At 37.5% G+C, this 19098-nt stretch overlaps 1 protein-coding gene across 15 annotated transcripts in view; it reads right to left on the minus strand.

The window, feature by feature from the left end:
* MYT1L (myelin transcription factor 1 like) overlaps positions 1 to 19098 on the minus strand; it is a 300554-nt gene that overhangs the window by 57422 nt on the left and 224034 nt on the right. For 7 of the 15 annotated variants that reach the window (XM_064707662.1, XM_064707664.1, XM_064707660.1 and 4 more), the window contains exons 9-14: positions 16738 to 16828; positions 14369 to 14476; positions 10989 to 11200; positions 4867 to 5114; positions 2362 to 2598; positions 541 to 662 (exon numbers count right to left, since the gene is read on the minus strand). In XM_064707662.1, coding sequence (XP_064563732.1) covers positions 541 to 662; positions 2362 to 2598; positions 4867 to 5114; positions 10989 to 11200; positions 14369 to 14476; positions 16738 to 16828 — 1018 coding nt within the window. Of the gene's footprint in view, positions 1 to 115; positions 179 to 540; positions 663 to 2361; positions 2599 to 4866; positions 5115 to 10988; positions 11201 to 14368; positions 14477 to 16737; positions 16829 to 19098 lie in introns of all 15 variants that reach the window. The other 8 variants (XM_064707653.1, XM_064707654.1, XM_064707656.1 and 5 more) reach the window with 2 other exon arrangements.

A 19098-nucleotide genomic window follows, 5' to 3' on the forward strand; every position in this document is an offset into this window, starting at 1 on the left:
ATTACTCAAAGGGTTAACACATAGTTCAACGTTTTACTTTGACAGCATTGTTGAGGTAAGCTGAAAACAATAAATTGAAAAGACAGAATCCACCATGAAAAAAATGAAGTCACACCTTCTATGTGAGGCGTAATTACCAGTCACATGACCACTCCCATCACACCCTGGTGTTGGACATCTGCCACCAAACAAAAACAAAAACAGCCAAAATAGTAAGTATGTTTAAAAAAAAGCTTTTAAAAGTTTCATTGTTTCCAGTTTAGCTGCAATGACTGCAAGGGGTTTTAAGCATCCTAATCGAAAAGCTGCAAAATGAACAGGTTTAAATGAAAATGGCGTCTCCATACAATATAGCATCATTAAGAACAAGCAAATACACGTTAGCTTATCACTTTACTTAACTGGCAGTTTGAAACATTTATATGCTGCAAATGTTGCATGCTCATACTGCAAGGCGTATATGTATTCGTTGGTTTAAAAAAAGACAAAGAGAGAAAAAGTTAAAAGGAGATAAATAATTTCACCTCACATTATGCTTACGTTATTAAATCCTTTTTGCTCTCTTTGCATTGAGGGTATTTGGGTTTAGGACTTGGGATTGTAACTTCACCAGGATACCTTCTTTCTTCAAGTGCCTCTTGGAAAGGATCCAAATCTTCCGGCTACAGGCAAATATATACATATTAATTTCAGCTAGAGAAAGTCACAACTTACACAAAGTAATGCAAAGCAGAGTCATCAGATGGTCTCTCCTTTTTATCCTATTCTGACATAGAAAATTAATTAAATTATTTTACATTCTTTCATGTACTAAACTTTTGAATAATATTTAAATATTTTGATGAAGACTTCACAATATGTGAAATAAATAATTTATTTAATTAGGAAAAAAAAAAGGAAAAAAAATCTGGCTTTTTCTGTAGCTGTCATATTATTTTTCTCTAAAGACTCAGGTCTCTTCCCTAAAGTCACTGCACAACAGACGAAAGGCAAAAAAAAGCATCTTATGCATCAAAAAAGCCATCTTAAATAGCATTTTTAAGGATTTAGAACACCTCAAAGATGAAAGAGAAGCAATCCTAACATCTACAGACAGAATCTCAGTCTGGGATGAATCTCAATGGATCTGTCTGGCAAGACAGAATGATATAATTTGTAATTAACATTAGTGATGTTCAGAAATTCATACCTATCTATCTCAGGAATGCAGTGGCTGAATGCAGGGATTCAAGGATTCCTGCAGATGGTGCTATAAGCAACATAGTAGAAGTAGGGAGTTCTTTGAAAAATCATGCTGCTTTACCTCACATTTCCTTAATAGTGACAGATTTCCTGCCAACTTCAGGGAAATTATTAGCAAAACTATACTATCAAAGCTAGAATGCATTCATGCTACCTACTGAATGCATTCTAGCTTTGGCATTATAAAATGCCACGTCATTTTATATTTCAAAGACACTGAGAATTGTTTTATGGTTTAATTAAAATTGGCAAGAGATGTGCTAAACTCAAATGATTAGCTTAATTTTTAGCTATAAACCAACTAGAAGTCCTCAGACAAGTAAATTGAATTGAGTGCAGGATTTTAAGCTGCAGAATGGAAAAGGGTTAAAACCTGTCAGAAGAAAGCAGCATCACTGAACCTTGTCAGCAGACCTCTTCAGTGTCCTGTCTATTCTGTTTTGAAAAGCAGTAAAAATTCACTGACATATTTCCTTTATTTGCCTCTTCTGTTAAAAGGGTTTTGCTGCTGTCTTGGTATCATAAGTAGAAAACTAACACTGATTTCTTCTATCCTTTCTTTGTATTTTTGAGAAAAAGTATTTCATTAATGCAGGCCCTTACACAGAGCTATCAAGAGCATATAAGTAATCTAGAAGATTAGTTGAAATAGTTGAAAGCTTACATTATACTCTGCTGCTTTGTTTAAATTGATTTCTAAGTAATACAGGCTTTCAAATAACACATCATTTATGGTTTTCAAATTCAGGAGAATATCTTGTCTTCAGAGCTGATTATCCCAGTATTGCACGGTTATGTCAACTTCCTTATACAGAGTAACATAATCTGGATATAGCAAAGCATCTTTACTGCAGAAAATATTTGTTAACAAGATGATGCTGTTAGAAAACATGATTCACATTCATGGTTCAAATGTTGTCTTATGGAACTTAGTCACAGATCAGATGTGTGCCAGCATGATATAGTCCTAAAGATTAACCACCAAAAAGTCCTTTTTGTAGAAAACCACCAGTTTTGTCACATACTAATTTTGCTTCCTATTTCCCTCCAAATTCCAGAAAATTAATGAATTAACAAAATTAGACTGCAACAAGAACTATATAGATGAAAAAGACATACATTAATCTCTTTGGAATCATCTTCATCTATCCTACTTGGCTTCATTTTAGTGTAGTCCACTGGCAAGTCCCAGCAGTCACCCTCATTCAGTTGGTAACAGCGGTTGTTCATCACGGCTTGTCGTTGTGGGGACATTGGCTCCAGTGGGGTCAAAATGGTGCAGCAGCCATCTCGCTGCCTCTGCTTGTTCATGCTCAGATCCAACGTCCCATTTTCATCGACTTCCATATCAGGATTCTGTCAAAATAAGAAAAATATTGTTAATTCAGCTTCACACTGGCAAACTGCTACCTCTTCTTCAATCTGATTGCCTAGCAGAATGATAAAATGCTTTTCCATTCCTGTATAGATTGTAAGCATTGAGCCCCCTCCTACACATAGCATGATGCTGTTACACAACATTAATGCTGTTAAAGTAGATTTCTTCCTGAATGGCTAATTTGATGTTTGGGGGAAAGGGGACAGTCTTCAGTACCCCTCTTGCCACCCAGCACATCAGTACAAAATCTGATATATAAAGGAGAAAGCTCTAAAGGTATTTTCTTGCCATTGTCTTTATGTTCTTGATTTATTCTGTGACAGGTGAAGTAACCTGTGAGGTAACATCTGCATAATTCTTGCTTTCAGTCCTGGCATGCATCTGGGTGATTAGAGAAACAAAAAACAGCTAACATCAAATAATCTTTGTTTCTTTTTTTCTTTTACATTAGCAGTCAGTGCTTGAATAGATAATGTCAGAAAATTAAACAGGGAGGTTGGGTACCAAAAGAAGTCCTTTTGGAAACCATTTGTCAATGAGGAAATGCATTTAAGTTTCACAGCTCCTTCCCTGCAGATGAACACGTATTAACAATTCATGTATCTATTCTGATAATAATTTGTTCCAATTTCTGTGACAACTGGTACTGTGAAAAATGGGATGAGTATGGGCTCCTTTGCAGAAACAAACAACTGTTGACTATTATATTAGATAAGGAGAAATAAGATATCTTAAAATGAACACAAAATTAAAAAACTAAGGACAGATAACATAAAAAGGCCCATAGAGAATCCCTCATCTTTCAAAAAATGAAGCATTCCATGAGAAATTTGGTTTCAAAATGAATGTGAATCCGACTGACTCCTTGTATGTCTAGTGACTTTCTTTCCTCTTGAGTAACAACAGAGCTGCAGGAAACCACTGCAAATGCAAATCTCTCTTTCTGAATTACTGCCTTTTGTTAGAGCTTATATCTAATTGCTGCTATCTGGCTAATTTAATTTAGAAAGTATTTGTTTATCTCCTCAGACTCATTCCTTCAGCTGCATTATAGTGACACATTAGGAAAGAGGCCCTCTCTGGCTTAGAAGCAGAAGATTTTCAGCATTGTATTCCAACTTCTCCCATCATAATGAATAGAGAAGAACTGCATTTATTTACATGAGAGAAAGAGGTTTCCCTCTTGAACAGTACTAAATCAATTAATATAAAAAGCAGCATCTGCAAACAAAGTCCATTCTGGCTTGGAGCATCAGTATTACTAATACTTTCTGCTACAGGTTTAGTTTGTTATGAATGATCATAGCAAGAGGTGGTTTTCACAGAAAGGGAAAGCAAGCCTTTGTCTATAGGAGAACAGAACATGTCTGCCAGCTCAAAATCTCTCTTCAAGCAGAATAAAAACGTTTCCTCTGCACTGCATCTGTCTGCTCAGCCATCTAGTGGTCTCCTGTAGGCAAAACTGTACTGTTTGCTTGTGCATGTTAAATACTCATTTTTGAACAGCTATCAGAGCCAAAACTTTAAAGTTAAAAATGAAATCTCCTAAATCTTTAATGAATGTTAATAGTGCACTGTTTTTTCTTAATACAGAAAGCTTAATGACTAAAGCTTTTATTTGTATCTGTGATGGCCATTTTATAATATACTGAGGCTGTATTAATATACAGTACAGGAGTCACTCTGCAAGACTGTTACGCACATTTTAAGTCACCTGTACTGGAGGATTTGTGCATTTCAAATATATTATGCATTGACTTAAGAACTCTGGTATCACAGACAGGCAAGAAATTATACAGCACCAAAGATTTCTCTGCACTGAATCTTACAAGCTTAGGTCCCATTTGTGACTGTTAAATGAAAATGCAGAGTTAAATCTTAATCCTTCTGCCAAATGTAATGAACCAGACTTTCAAAAAAACCCAATACCCAAACAGCAGTGAAATTAGTTCCACTTGAGCAATCCAAACATCTTTTATAATTATAGTAAGAGACAAATTTAAAAAAGGAGTACATGGTATTGGTATCATCAGTTTATAAAGCATCATGGTTTCCGGTGATACTTGTGAGCAATTTGTATCTTTCTTTTGGTATTTTTCCTCCCTGCTTTAGCACAGCCACCAGATTATGTTAATTTTGAGGGGAAAAAAAGGCAAGATGTATTAAAGCTTTTCTCTCAATCAGGGTCACAGAGCAAGTACAGTTAAGAGAAATCTTCATCAACAAACAGATTTACTAATTTTTACCCTTGCACAGAGATCCTGAGGCTTAGTGGAGAGGTTCTGAGGCATCTCCCTGCAGCGGGTGGAGAGATTCAGAATAGCAGTAGCAGCCATGTGTGCTGCCTCCATGTCATGAGTATAGTCAAAGCTGCTCTTGCTGCAGGTACTGCTGGCACTGCTGCCTCCACCACAACTCATATTGCTGCTGCTGCTAGGGGCATAACTGCTTGTTGTGCTGCTGGTTGGACTTGAATTCTTACAGTAGCGTTTAGCTGTGGGAAGAAATATGACAAGGATGACTCAAAAGAAGGAGCATTCTGCATAACTGAAGAGGAAAACAAACTGCTGGAGGTGAAATTTATAATGAGGAACAGTAACCAATGCCAAAAAAAAAAAAGCCCGCAATAAGAATGATGGCTGTATTTCTTGATTTCTGTCTGTGAGTTTTATATGCTACATGTGTGAGATCATATGAAATAACCTCCTGTAAAAATCTGCATGACATGATCATGAATTGTTCTGACAAACAGGCTGGATTTATAAAACAATAAAAACACAGAAACACTGCTTTTACCCCACATATATAGTCAGACAAAAGGTACAATCTGCTCAGCTCATTCATTTTTATTAATGACAGGCAATGTAACACTATGGGACCTTTTCCTATTTACATGAGGAACTGTTAGTTTAAGGCCTAGAACTCCCCAGAGTTACTGGAGATCAAACCCACTTCAAGGCTGATGAGCTTGGCCTCTGGGCCACAGCACCACCCATATTTCCTCAAACACCTCATGCTTCCTAAAAGCCTAATTTCCTCCTACACCACAGGCAAATATGGCACTGGCCATCCCAAAGACAGGAGTACGAGACGAGAAAAAAGGTGGTGGTCATGTGCTAGTTTTACCATGACTTGCACAAAGGCAGAAGCAATGGCTGTTTAAATGGCAACAACAGGAACAAGTGAAAAATCCTCCCCTCCCCCTTTAAACAACCTGAGCACCTACAACTCTTCACAAAAATGATAAGGACCAGAAATACCCTTCCCTGCTCCCACTGCAGTGATGCCCAGCTGTGCTCTGACTGACTCAAGCCACAGGTGGTCACAGAAGAGCCAAAGCACTGACAGCGCTCACGTCCGGCCTGTCTAAACACAAGGCAGCACCGCTGCTGCTTTTAAGCAATGCTCCTTGCAGCCAAAGGTATTACAGCAGTAAGGGCAAGCAGCCCTATCAGCCCACTTATTTCCCCAACCCTCTTCCCAGATAAGCTGTTTTAAGAGTGTTTGTAAAAATGTAAGAAAGTGTAAGCTCGTCTCCCAAATGTAGAAGTTTATGTATTTTCAGAAAAAAAATAAAAGTCAAGGTCAGAGGATACATCCATGCATATTACAGCAACTACTTCCCCTTAAGATGGAAATGTATACTGCAGAGATCATACCTTATAGCACAGGGTAACAATAACCAACTAGCATGCTGATTAGAGAGCTACACAAAAAAGGTCAGGCCCTAGACAGAGCTCTTCTGTGATGGGCTCCATTTAAATGCCAGGCTCTTCTCTTGTATTTGTCTGAACAGACATACATATAATAATCTGCTCCCATGAGCACAGCCCATTTGTGAACCATGGGCTGCTTTGGTAGGCAGACAGGGTTCAAAAGAAGACTCTGAAAGCAAAATGTCTCTGCTAGATGACATTATGTCATCTTCCTTTCTCTAAAGAACTGAAAAAAATCATGGCATTATTTTTACTGTAAAGGAAATAGTGTTTTACTTAAATCATAACAGATGGAGTTTTCTCAGGAAAGCCACATAATGCACAGGGTGTGATTTTTTTTAAGTGAAGTGAATGCTAAACATTCATCACATTTTTTTTTGTTTTGAACACATAGTAGCACTACACTAGCAGGCTATCCACTAATAATAAATTTGTGAACTGTTCCTCAAGAGTTTCATTATTAATATAGTAGTCAGTGGTGGTCATTAAAAATTCAGCATTTATCCATTGTTACTTTGTTACAGTATCCAAGACACACAAGAATTTTCCTATACTTAAGGAAGCAAGTAATTGAATAATTCAGTTTTTACTGTGTTATGTTAACACAGCAAACACTCTATACCACTGAACTTGCCAAATTAGAACTATCTTATAAATATCACAAGAATAAATAAGACTTTTGTAATTTTCAAGAAATTTTAGTCTCGTTATAGCAGGTCACATTTAGACAGACATAAGAGACATATTACATGTGAAATTATATATATATATATATATGTATATGAGAATGCGTGCTAAAGAGAGGAAGGGAAAGAGGCAGCTTTTATACATAGGACTAATGACCAGAAACTCATGCAGGCTCTGATACAGACTCCTCTGTGGCCTTGGTCAAACTACATAATCCCTTGAATTCATTTTCCCTATAAACAGAAAGTTGCTTCTAAAATTTAGTTGTGTTGTGATTCACTTGCAAAACACTTTGAAGATGTAAAGTGCTATAAACACGCTACACAATTATTAGCTTTCAGGTAACCAATAATTTAAGCAAAACTTACTTGGAGAGAAACGGCCATGGTTATTTAACTTTACTGCAGCTGTACATTGGAAGATGAGTCACATAACCCAGATTGTTCATTTCACAGTAGCTTTTCAGAGAAACAAAGATCATCGATTTATAATGAATAAAATCAATCTGTTCACTAATGAAGGGAAAGCTGCATTGTTTCAATACCAGGTAGTTCTGCTTCATACAATGCCCACCCCTGTGGCACCAGGTTTACCAAGCTCTGCAGTCCATCTATGAAACCAGATGTGAAGAACACCTTCCCCATTAAAAACAGACACAGGTCTAACCAGTTGCATACCCAAACTGGGCCTCCATCAGATTATGCCCAGGGACTGATTACAAAGAACCTCTCAAAGTCTAAAGGCTTTTCTCAAGTCTAAACGCACTCTCAAAGTCTAAAGGCATTAACAATGGGGGAGTGGGAGAGATCCCAAACACGAAAAAGACAAAACGAAGCTATTTGGACTGGAATTCAGTTCTGCCCAGGCACCTTCATCCCAATATGGTCTAAATACTGAATGTTTTAGTAAATTAATTACAGTTTCAACACTTTTTCTTACTTGTACAATAAAAGATTCATCTCACCTAATTTCAGGTACCTGATCTAGTCATTATAGGCTTCTTACACAGGCAGTGGAAGAAAATAGGAACGTTCAGGCCATGATTCACCTGACCAGTTTTAAACAAGCACTTCAGGAAAAGATTAACTAAATCACAGAAACATCTACCCTTCTTGAACCTGAAAGGGGGCACCAGACTCAGCTGTTGGTGCTAACATTACAAAACTCTGAACATGGTCAGATGAATCCCACTCATAACATTTTCCAGTGTTTTGATAGTATGACCCAACCTATTGGTGGGATGACAACAATTTCTGCCATCACCTAAGTAACTGAAAGTGTTGCCATCACCACTGCCTGCTGTGTCCAGCTTGCCTATCTTTACTGCTGTGTACCATAATGCCAGCATCCAATACACTATGCAATTGGTTTCAAAGGAAAAACAAGCTAAAAAAAAAAGTTCTCAAGAATTACTAGATCACTCTACCCAAAAATCCAAAGTATACATTTTCTGATTGTTTTTTAGTAAACTTTACTGTAAAAAAAAATCAAGGAAACAATTCAAAGGTGCTATTTATGTTTGTGCCACTCCCAACTCTACACTTACTGATATAATCCCTGATGATGAAAATACCATAGTAGCTGACAGTTAAAAAGGAATTGACACGTGAAGCTATTGATTTTTCATATCCTTAAGACTACTTCTCTCATACAGGCAGAACTAAAGCACTGCTTACCTGCACATTTCCCCCAAAACCTTAGATATACTTTTGAGTTTTTCAGGATGACTTTTCAGAACTGAATCTGCTTTTATATAAACATGCTTTACTGACATACATAATAGGTGTGCTCTGTGGACCACCATAAAGTCTTTAGTAGCAATCATTGATTTTTTATATACAAATATAAAGCCATCCAAAAATACTGTGGTGTTTTTTGAGGGGGCTCTTTTAAGTGAAGAGTCTTTTCCTGAAATCTCTTTCATATTCAGTTATCTACAATAACTGTCAGCAAAATCCCTGTTTCATGGAGATTCAGTGGCAAAATGCTTTAACAATTTCAGTGTGCCCAGGACTTCATTATTGTAAGAATCCAACTGATTTTCCTGAGCCAATTTAAGCCAAATATGTTGAAGTACATCTGAAATTTCAGGGATGTGAACACTAGAGGTTTCATCAAAATCACTAACAGGGAAAAGACGAACTCAAATCAGGCCCCACATCTGGGACCATGTTGGCAGGTCCATCTGGCCAAACAGCACACACATCCCTTGGAACCAGGGGTGGTGTGCACTGTGTCCTGCGCAGCCAGGAGTGTGGAACAAAGTTGTAGAGCAGCCTGTGTTGGCAACCAACCCGCTCCAGCACTAACAGGCTGCCACTGCTCCCAGCGCTTGATACACCAGCATGAATCACAGGGATGCAGGGTCCCTCAGTCCCCTCTGGCTCACATCACTGAGCAGTGAAGCCACCTAGTTCCAGTCCTATAGCCAGGAAAAACTCCTATTCATATCAAAGGGAGATAGGTGTGCATAAAGACAGTGACCTGCCTCAACACAGCCTTTTATTATTTAAGGTCACTGTAAACTTATACTTAATGTTACATGTATTTTCAAATTCTGGTGGTTTGGAGAAAAAGGGAAGTTTGTCATTATTTATTGAAAAAGGGGACTTAAATGAGAAAAATATGTATCCATTGCTTATGCATCAGTAATTTGATCTGAAAGTAAGCTTTTTCATAGGAACCCCAGCAGTATTGTGATGCTTTCCTTTCTGCAGGAGTAGACAATACATATGAAATATTTAATACCTAATTTACCTTATACTAATGTATACTCATATTCTTCCTAGCCACAGTTACAGTTAGTGCTTTACTTTTAATGCTGTTCAAGCCCTTATTCTGATAAAGACAAATAAGATGGAGGTATGAGGAAAAAAAGAGGTCTTTCACCAAAAATAAGTTTCCTTTCACAACCCTCTTCCTTTGTGCTATAATGCAAGAATATGTCTGTTAATTCTGTGGGAAAGGAAAATATCCAAAATATAAGACATATGAAGGCAAGAGCCATAGTAATTTTCTATTTGCTCACTTGAATACTTTTAAATGCCAGTCTGTGTTCAGGCAATAGCATAAATTGCTCTGTATAATTTGTTTCTTTCTGTTTTCTTGAACAAAAAATCTGACACCTGCCTGATATTTCTTATAGTAGTAACTGAGTAGTATCACATATTTTCACAAAAAAAAACCTGCTAGCACTCAAAAAGAAAAAAAAGTATGGTTTAGGGTTTTATATATATATATATATATATATGCATACATATATATACACATAGAATATATATGCATATATAAATGTATTGTTCTGAAAAATTCCTGATGTCTTCAAAAGCTACAACCCTTCTTTATCCTGTAGTTTATTTTTCTCCCCTAATAAAAAACCTCTACCTCCTGCCAGACTGATTCCATCCATTCTCTTCTCCTGAACTGAATGTAGTATCAGGCTTCTCCTGAACATTTAAAATATGTTAGGTTTTCCAGAGAATTCAACTAGTGTATTTTTGAGGACAAAACAAGCAAAAATGCCTCTTTAAGTATGTAAGTATGATATCTGAAGCACAATGAGGCTCAGGTTTTCTACTTCCACGTCCCCACAAAGCAAGTATGTTATCTTCCTGGGTTACCTGAACTGCTGCTTGGAGATGAGAATCCTAATGTGACCCTTGAGGCCAGGTCTCCCAGACAGTAACATAAGGATTCTCTCTATTACTTAGCTTTTATTGCCATCTCAATACATCCCAGGAGCTTAATAGCTGGAGATGTCTTTTGCCAGTGCAACAATCCTGAAGCAAGCACCGTATAAAAAAAACATTTATTTTAAAAGGCCTTTAAAATAACTTACATATGATAGCATTCCTCATAATACTGTATGAACATGAAAACATGTCTTATTTGTATGATGTTTACATATACAACAACATGATTAACTGCAAACTTGTCTCTCATGTATAAGAGTGTGCACCTCCTACCATCATATCCTTTGGGGGATATATCCCTGGATTGCACCTTGGGAGCTATGGCTCTCTTGCCATAGGCATGGTTGTCATAACTGTTATATTCAAACGAAGTCTTAGAGTATTTCTCTAGTTCCTTGGCCAAGTTGGAGCGGGGTGTGGTGGTGGGGACATTGTTTCTGTAGCCATACTGAGGGATCTCCAATTGCTTAACAAAGCACATGGGCCTAGAAATTAAAGATATGTACAGTTTGTTAGATGCAGTTCAGTTTACTATGTTTGTGCATAATTTATAGTTCAGATTAGAAAATCTTAGTTATTTCTTGTACTCAAGAGACAGCAATATAATATTGCATTTCCTTAGTTTGGTTATTTTCAGCAGACAAACAATATTTATTTCCTTGAACAAAGCCTAGACAAAATTAATTCTAATGCCACTAAATGTATCCTGCAGCTAAAAGTATTTTAAAGTTCTGTTTTGAAATACTTCAGGGTTTCCCTTTCCCCTTGTAATTGCACCACAAAGCAAAATTTTTTTTTTTTCTTTTGGGAGGTGAATTAAAGAGGGGCAAGCAGACTGACAGAAGAAGTTTGGACGAATTCTTAAGATATCAAAAAGAAAAAGCACATTGGGAAGCTCCACCTAATTTATGGAGTTTCCTCCATATTTCTTCCAACAGAGTTGTACGCTGTTTTCCTCTGTGCTTTCAAATGCAACTATTCCTGTTTCATCCTTCAATATACAAATCCATGTTCATCTTGAGAAGAGTCTCAGAAGCCCTGTTGACTTCGAGCTGCTGCCTTGCAGGTCCTGCTCATCCTTAAATGCAAGGCTCTGGCAGGAGATGCAATTCCTGACACACAGATGCACACCTCAAGGAAGGTCCTGAGCATGAATACAAAATAAAACTGTTTCAGTTAAATATCTCTTTCATTGAGGATGAGGGAGGACAGTCAGAAGAAGCCCTCATTGATGTTATTCTGTCATTTGAGAAACTTGTGAAAGCCCAGTGCAAGAGCGCTGCAGTGAACTCCACTGTCACACCATCTTCTGCATGTGGGCACTGAAGTCATCAGCTCAAAGCAGGCAAACGAAGGCAGATCCTGCAAACCCTACGTATATAAGAAAGAGTTACATGACTGGGTCATAGGAAGCAACTGCTGCACAATGCTGCATGTCTACCTGCTGCGTGTAGCAGGAGGTGAGGAGGATGAACAGCACACCTGAGGTGCTTCTGCTGGAATAAAGAAGCATATATCTATTTTTCATTCTTTTTCTTCTCTTTTTTTCCTTACTGCATTTAGAACCAGACGAAATGGAAGGAACAATCATAGGAACATAACTTCAGTTGAGATCAGAAGTATCATCATGTTGACTAACAAAGTGAAATGTGCTCAATAGTAGGAAACAGGTTTTAAATATTATATCATGTTTTTCTGAATGAATTTATTATCATAAAATTTATTCAAGATATTTATGTAAAGATCACCCAAAAATCATATTAGTCATACTATTCCCTTTGATTTATGCATGCTTATTCCTTTAGACACTTCTTCCTCACAAAATACAGCGGGCTTATTTATACAATGAGCCGATATGAATAACAGTTTGATCCTGTTTCAAGATAATCTATATTTAACCAAAAACCTGCAATTCAGATCCTGAACATTTGGTGCAAATCCAAAATTTCAGTTGAATAGAAGTCCTATGAATTTGATTTCTTTTTAAGTAAGAACTTTCAAATGCAGGTGGAATGGAAACTGGGATGAAGACAAATATTCAAGATTTACTCTTAAAACATCTCTGTCTGCCCATCAGTTGCCTGCACACAAATATTATAAATAGCTGCCAAGTTCATCTTAAATACTTCAATGACTTAAAGGTAAAAAGGAAGCAAGAGACAAGATGAAGGAATTATCTGAGTTGCCTATAAAACCTGAAACACAAGGCAGCTCACAAGAAGTTAAGATTGCAGAACAATCCTAGGGAGTTTGCCAGCAAACTGGATGCTGCTTTTGAGCAGTTGCCTTCTATGGCAAGTGACTTCAGTGACTTCTCTGTAATGAGCGGTGGTAAAAACCACTGCATTTTTGATCTGTCTTTTTCCATCAAGTGAGAAACTGTTTTATTCCCTCAAAGAGTGGAGTTTTTTTGCTAATGGGATTTGAAGAACTCTTCTCTAAGAAACCTCTGTGGGATGTTGTACGCCAAGCTGTGCAAACTGAATTAGGGGCAGTTAAGATAAAAACAAATCTGCGGAAGAAGAGCATAGACAACAGGAATGATGAAAAATCTTCTGTAGATGTGAACCATAATTCTATGTTCCCAGCTCCATGGAAATGCTGGTTTTTGAAAAGACCATCAAGATTAGATGAACTTCTAAGAGAATATTCAAAGAAAGGTGTTGATAATACAGTAGAAAACTTTAAGCAGCCCAATCAGTTCTTAAATCTAGAAGACAGCTAAAGACTGAGAATTATGGGATAAGTAGGAAATTCTGGGAACTAAAGCTGCAGCACTTCCTCCACGCTCTTTGAGGCAGCTGGGAGGGATGTACCTACCCCAGCCCACAGATATTGCAGTATCCATGGAGAAATTCTGCAGCTTTTGGGGCATCATCAGCATAAGGCTGGTACAATCATGCAGAAGTTTGATTGCTTTACATGCATCCTTCACACTTCAGCTCCTTAGAAATAATATTTTTTCCACCCACATATCTCGAAAGAGGAGACAATAGCACAAAGCTGGATGCAACTCCAGATAAATGCAGAACCCTACATGGATGAAGAAAAGGTGTATAATCATATAGAATTGGTTAAAGGTCCCTTCCATATGAAAATTTAGACAAGTCTCTTTTTCTTCTCTCTGTCCTTCCTGGCAAAGAATGGGGGGAACAGAGACAAAGAACTAAGCCTGATGTTATTTTGGAATCTAAGCTACACCTGGTACTTTTCCAAGTGTCCTGCCAAAAGTTTACCAGTTTGGTAATGCAGATAGGGCTTCTGGTTTAATTTAAACTGATATTTACTAGTAAAAGCCTGCTGAAAAAACCAAGACTTACCGGTAAATATTAGTTTATTCCCAAAAGATACCAACTTTTTTCACACTGTTCTTAGACTTTGCACTCCAGCAGTCATCTTTACACCAAACAATGCCTAAGACAAAAATGAGCTTTTCAGCTTTACATGTATTTGCCAAAATAATTACCAACCCTCCCCCATGAAAACTGAGTGGGAAAAATACACTGTGAGAACTGGATCCAGAAGCCCTAATTCTAACTCTTCTTTAAAGGAGATATATATGTATATACAATGTATATAAATATAAATTCTCAGATTAGGTGAATGTGTGATGAATTCTGCATAAGAATAAGTATTATAGTGATTTCTAATACCTTAAAACCCGATCTGATGCCTGGTTTGATTTTGACACATCACAGTTCTGATGCTTCTCTTGAGCTTTAGCCAGTTTCTCTGCTGCAGCAATAGGACATCCAGAGAGGCTGCAATTACAGAAAGGAAATTTAATTGTCTTGTCCTGCATAGTTTCACATTATAGCACTGATCCAATTACTCCTTCTCCTCCTTAGCCAGCATCAGGAAGAATCTGAAGGAAAAGGGTTTCCAAAAATGTTTTGATCATGTCTATTTCCTTTAGAATAGACTTCTTTTCTTCTGCTTTCAAAGTTGCATGATAAATCTTATATCTGCTCTTCTTCTCTCACAGTACATGGGTAGATTATTCATGGATGTCAGCCAGGGAACATATCAGTAGGAGAGGAGAATATAAACTGGAATCTACTGTGCAGCTCTGCTAGCAGACTTGTGACCTTTATGCATATAAAAATGTTGCCAATCAAATGGCTCCTGAAGACAATTAAATGACAACACCATATAGGCCTAATCTTGTGCTCCTTCATACCTCATTCAGCTCCATTAACTCCAATCTTTTTTGCTAGGCATATAAATGAATGCAAAATTTTGCCTTGGGTTGCTAAATCTACATGTCAAATGTTAGTGTTTGTTCATGAATTTCAGTCACTAAAGTATGCTTTCTAATAGTAGGTGATGTAAAATGAAAAGCATTTCTGCACTGGAAATTCAATTAAATTTGCTAATGCTGAACTATTATTGAAGTGGCAATAATAAGCCTGATTCTTATGGAAGATTTAGAACTGACAAAAATAAATATATTGATGCCAGCAGATGGTGCTCTTAGTGAAGCTGTAAAACCCTGTGACCTGACAATGGAGGAGTTCCTTTCCTTGTCATAGTCTATTGCATGCTTATGCGACCGCAGCTCTCTGTGCTCTCCACAGGAATAGAAATTAAAGTGAAAGGCAAATCAGAGCATTCCCAGATGTTCCCTTCTTTACAGGAAAAAAGTGGGAAAAAAAAGAAAAAAAAAAGTGAAGTAGAGAAAAATGCCCCAAAAGCCACAGAAGGAGGTGAGCACAGACTGCAGAGTGCTCCCCCCTGCCCGCCCTCACTGCCCTAGTTCTGCAGAGGGTGAGGGAGCTCTGTGCAGCTCTGCAGCCCTGCCAGGGGGCAGCTGCACTCCACTGACATGCTCTTTCTCAGACACCTCAAATATTCTAGTGGATATTCAGCCAGAAGTGAATGCTGCTTCAAGCAGCAGTAATTCCCATAAAGCCTTCTCAGAGGTTTCTGCTGCATCTACTGGCAGCATCACTGCAGAGAAGGGATAGCAGAGCTTATTGCAGGCAGGCTGGTACCCACAAGAGTCTTCTGGGGAAATGCAGCTAATATGAGGGGCTTGGTAAGACTGAATGTCCAGTGTCTGTACTCCCTTAAGCCTTCATGCTACAATCAGCAGCAAAAAGGAATTCAATAACAGGAACATTGCACAGTTCCTTTTACCCTCTTATCCTCTTAAATTTTCTGGCTTTTTAAAATTATAAAGGAATAGGCAAGATTTTATTCTTTTTCTGTGTGAAAATTGTGACATGCAGAACACTAAAGTGACGTTTTCAAAATTTTTTTGGCGGAATTTAATTTGCAGTAGCATCTCTTCTCTAGGAATCTATTACTAATCTTAGGAAGCTATGGAAAAGTTGCTTTTTTCCTTGATCTTTTTTTTTTTACTAGAATACTAACTTCTATTATTTCTGCCTTTTCATTTTTAAATGTAATGAGACATGTTCTTAATGTTTCTTAAACAGCCAAAATTCTCATTCAATTTCAGCTGAATAAGTACTTATGGGTTAAGACTGTGGCCAGTAAGAAAGGTAACAGCTGTGTATTTAAAATGCTGCTTCTCATGTATTAAAAAAACCTCAATAATTTAGGATTAGAGTGGGTTTTTTTCATGCACTAGAAAAAATCTCTGAGGAGAGTGAAGTGTGAGAACAAGAACTCTGTCCTAGTCCTGACGGTTGAAAAAAATCTTCTTTCTCCCTGCAACACACCCATGAGCAGTCATACCACTTGTTTTGTACAACTGCTGTTCAGCAAATATCAAAACAAAAAGAAAAAAAAAAGTCCACTCAAAAAGCTAAGGATGCTTAAAATGTCTTCTGTGGATCAATTCATCCATACTACAGCAAACGCACTCGTTCTCCTCAGAAAATACATGAATAAATGTAACTCCTTAAAATGGATAAAGCACACGAAGCACCATCTGTCAATCCTCAGAACAGAACAACGACACACACTCACTCCCCCCCACCAATGGACTGCTAGAAGGGCTGCAGTTGGGAGGCATTGTTCCCTCTAGATTGGTGTCCAGCGACGGCATCCTTACCTTCGGTGGGAATTCCTGTTGCTATTTACGTGGCCCCGGCCTGTGCAGCCTGGTGTAGGACACTTAAGAACATTTTCATGCATGGCAAGAACTTGACAAGGAGAGTAAGAGAAAACAGCAGAGTATGAAAACAAGAAAAAAAAAATCAAATCCCAGTATATATGAAACCATTTTAAAACAAAGCAGGATTCATTAACAACCAGCATTCCTCAAAATACACGTGACACACATAGCCAATAAAGCCTGATGAGGAAACTAAGTATTGTGACCCTATGCTCATTAACACAGGGCAACAGTGAAAGTTATGGAGGTTACAGAACCTATAAACAAATGCATCTCTGGTGCAACAGTGAAGCAGAAGACGCCCAACATCTTCTTCATACAGAACCACTGAGAAAAGATCAGCTCAACAGTAAAGAGTGAGCTAGCAACCATACAAAAACAAAATTACAGACTGGAAAACTCTTTCAGGAAATGTATGTATTCTTAATACATAGCTTTATAAACACAGTATCAAACTCATGAGCTGAAAATCTGCTCTCAAGTTATACTGGTAGAACATTGAATTATTTGAAACACACCTCAGTACAACCCTGAACAGAATTTGACCCTAACTATAAGGCAGCCCGATTGAGCTAGGGGCCAGTTCTGCTCACTTCCACATAGATATATCATTCATATCTACATAGTGAGCAGAATGGATGCTCTATTTTTCACTCGTGTTCTCTACAAATGTGAAAATTATTTTCAAAATACTAAGAACCAAAATTAAGTACTTAAAAATTGAGGGATGGCAGAAAAAAATGTAAAAAAGAAATAAGTGGTACAAGCTTAAGCAAGTAAACTGATTTACATCTGCATCCACTGCAAGCTGGATGGAAAACTTACTCCAAGGCTGCTCAGAGCAGTACCCCTCTAAATCATAAAGCTCATGCTATGAAGGGCCAAATTATCAAGAACTTTTTGGGAACACTGAAGAGTTTTTTATGATATGAGGCATATCTGAATCCATGTCTCAGAGCTGGATAGCAGTAAATCACTCAATGGGAAAAAGGCTATCCAGCCCTTGTGAAGTTCTCATTTTCTCACACAAGAAGTGGTCTGGAAGCCTGTATTTAGTTCTCACTCAAAAAAAAAAAAAAAAAAAAAAAGATCTAATAAAATCAGTAGATACGCTGACTGAGTTAAGAACTGAATAAAAGCTGTTCAGAGACTTGAGAATTAGACTATGTATACTCATTAAAAGACAACCATCATCATCATCATCATCACCCCATCATCAGTGTGATAAAATGTGTGTAGATGCAAAAGCTTCACTCTGAAATTCCTAATATTTAAAGCTGTTGTTGAAACATGCTTCACAAGGCCAACATCACAGGAAAAAAAAAAGATGAGCTCACCTTTGTCATTTTAGTAGGTACAAGAGCATGCAAACAGTTTAAAGCTATATTCTTCTTTGATTTGCAAAGTCTTCTAAAGAGCTTTTTATTTACCATTTGAAAAAATGATAGAACTTTGAGCAACTGAATAAATATTTGTGTTTCAGAAAATTACAGGGTCTTGGAAAGCAGAGAAATTACTTTATTTTTCCTACTGTATTCAGAGACCAACCAAACTACAGCAAAGTTTCCTAAAGCACTTCCTCATTATGTTACTTCTGGAAGAAGCCGCTGTACCAGGAAAGAGGAGACTTGTTATGTCTGCCACTCTTGCAGTGCTAATCTACTTCTGTTTTCCTGTTCATCAGAATCTACTTTCCTTTGGAAACTGGGGACCATTTTAGTTCTGACCATCTTTACAACACTTCCTTAAGGCTGTTGCAAATTCACTGAGGTTAAGTCTAGAAGTACTAATGGACAGTGAGGATTTTAGGTCCATATGGAATGAAATCCACAACAACATTTTAAAACTGGTGTGGAAGATAATTGGATCTTAGCTATACACTTCCTGATAAAAATCAGCACAGAGTAATTGGCTTCAACAGAACTATGCTGATTTCACCAGATGAGGAGGTGACTTCCAGAAAGGAAGCACTCTGCCTTTAGTGGGTGTCCATGAGCTCATATGGGTGAACTCCCTATGCACAGAATTTGCTGACATGGCAGAAAGTTCCACTCATATGACTGAGAGGGGTTGTTTGCTCAAAATCCTGAGTTCTGTAGCTAAGTAAACAGCCAAATTATTATTTTTTATAATATGCTCTAGTTTAATATAAATTATGTTTCAGACACAACAGTCAAAACAGAAAGGGGTTGCAAGTTTTTCAGGAATAATTATTCCTGTACAAGACAATAAGGACAGTTGATGTGACATTAGCCCGCAGAAGCAAAAGCAGTGCACATCTTCTGGAAACCTTTTTCT

Source organism: Zonotrichia leucophrys, chromosome 3, assembly GCF_028769735.1.
Source record: "Zonotrichia leucophrys gambelii isolate GWCS_2022_RI chromosome 3, RI_Zleu_2.0, whole genome shotgun sequence".
Classification (NCBI taxonomy): domain Eukaryota; kingdom Metazoa; phylum Chordata; class Aves; order Passeriformes; family Passerellidae; genus Zonotrichia; species Zonotrichia leucophrys.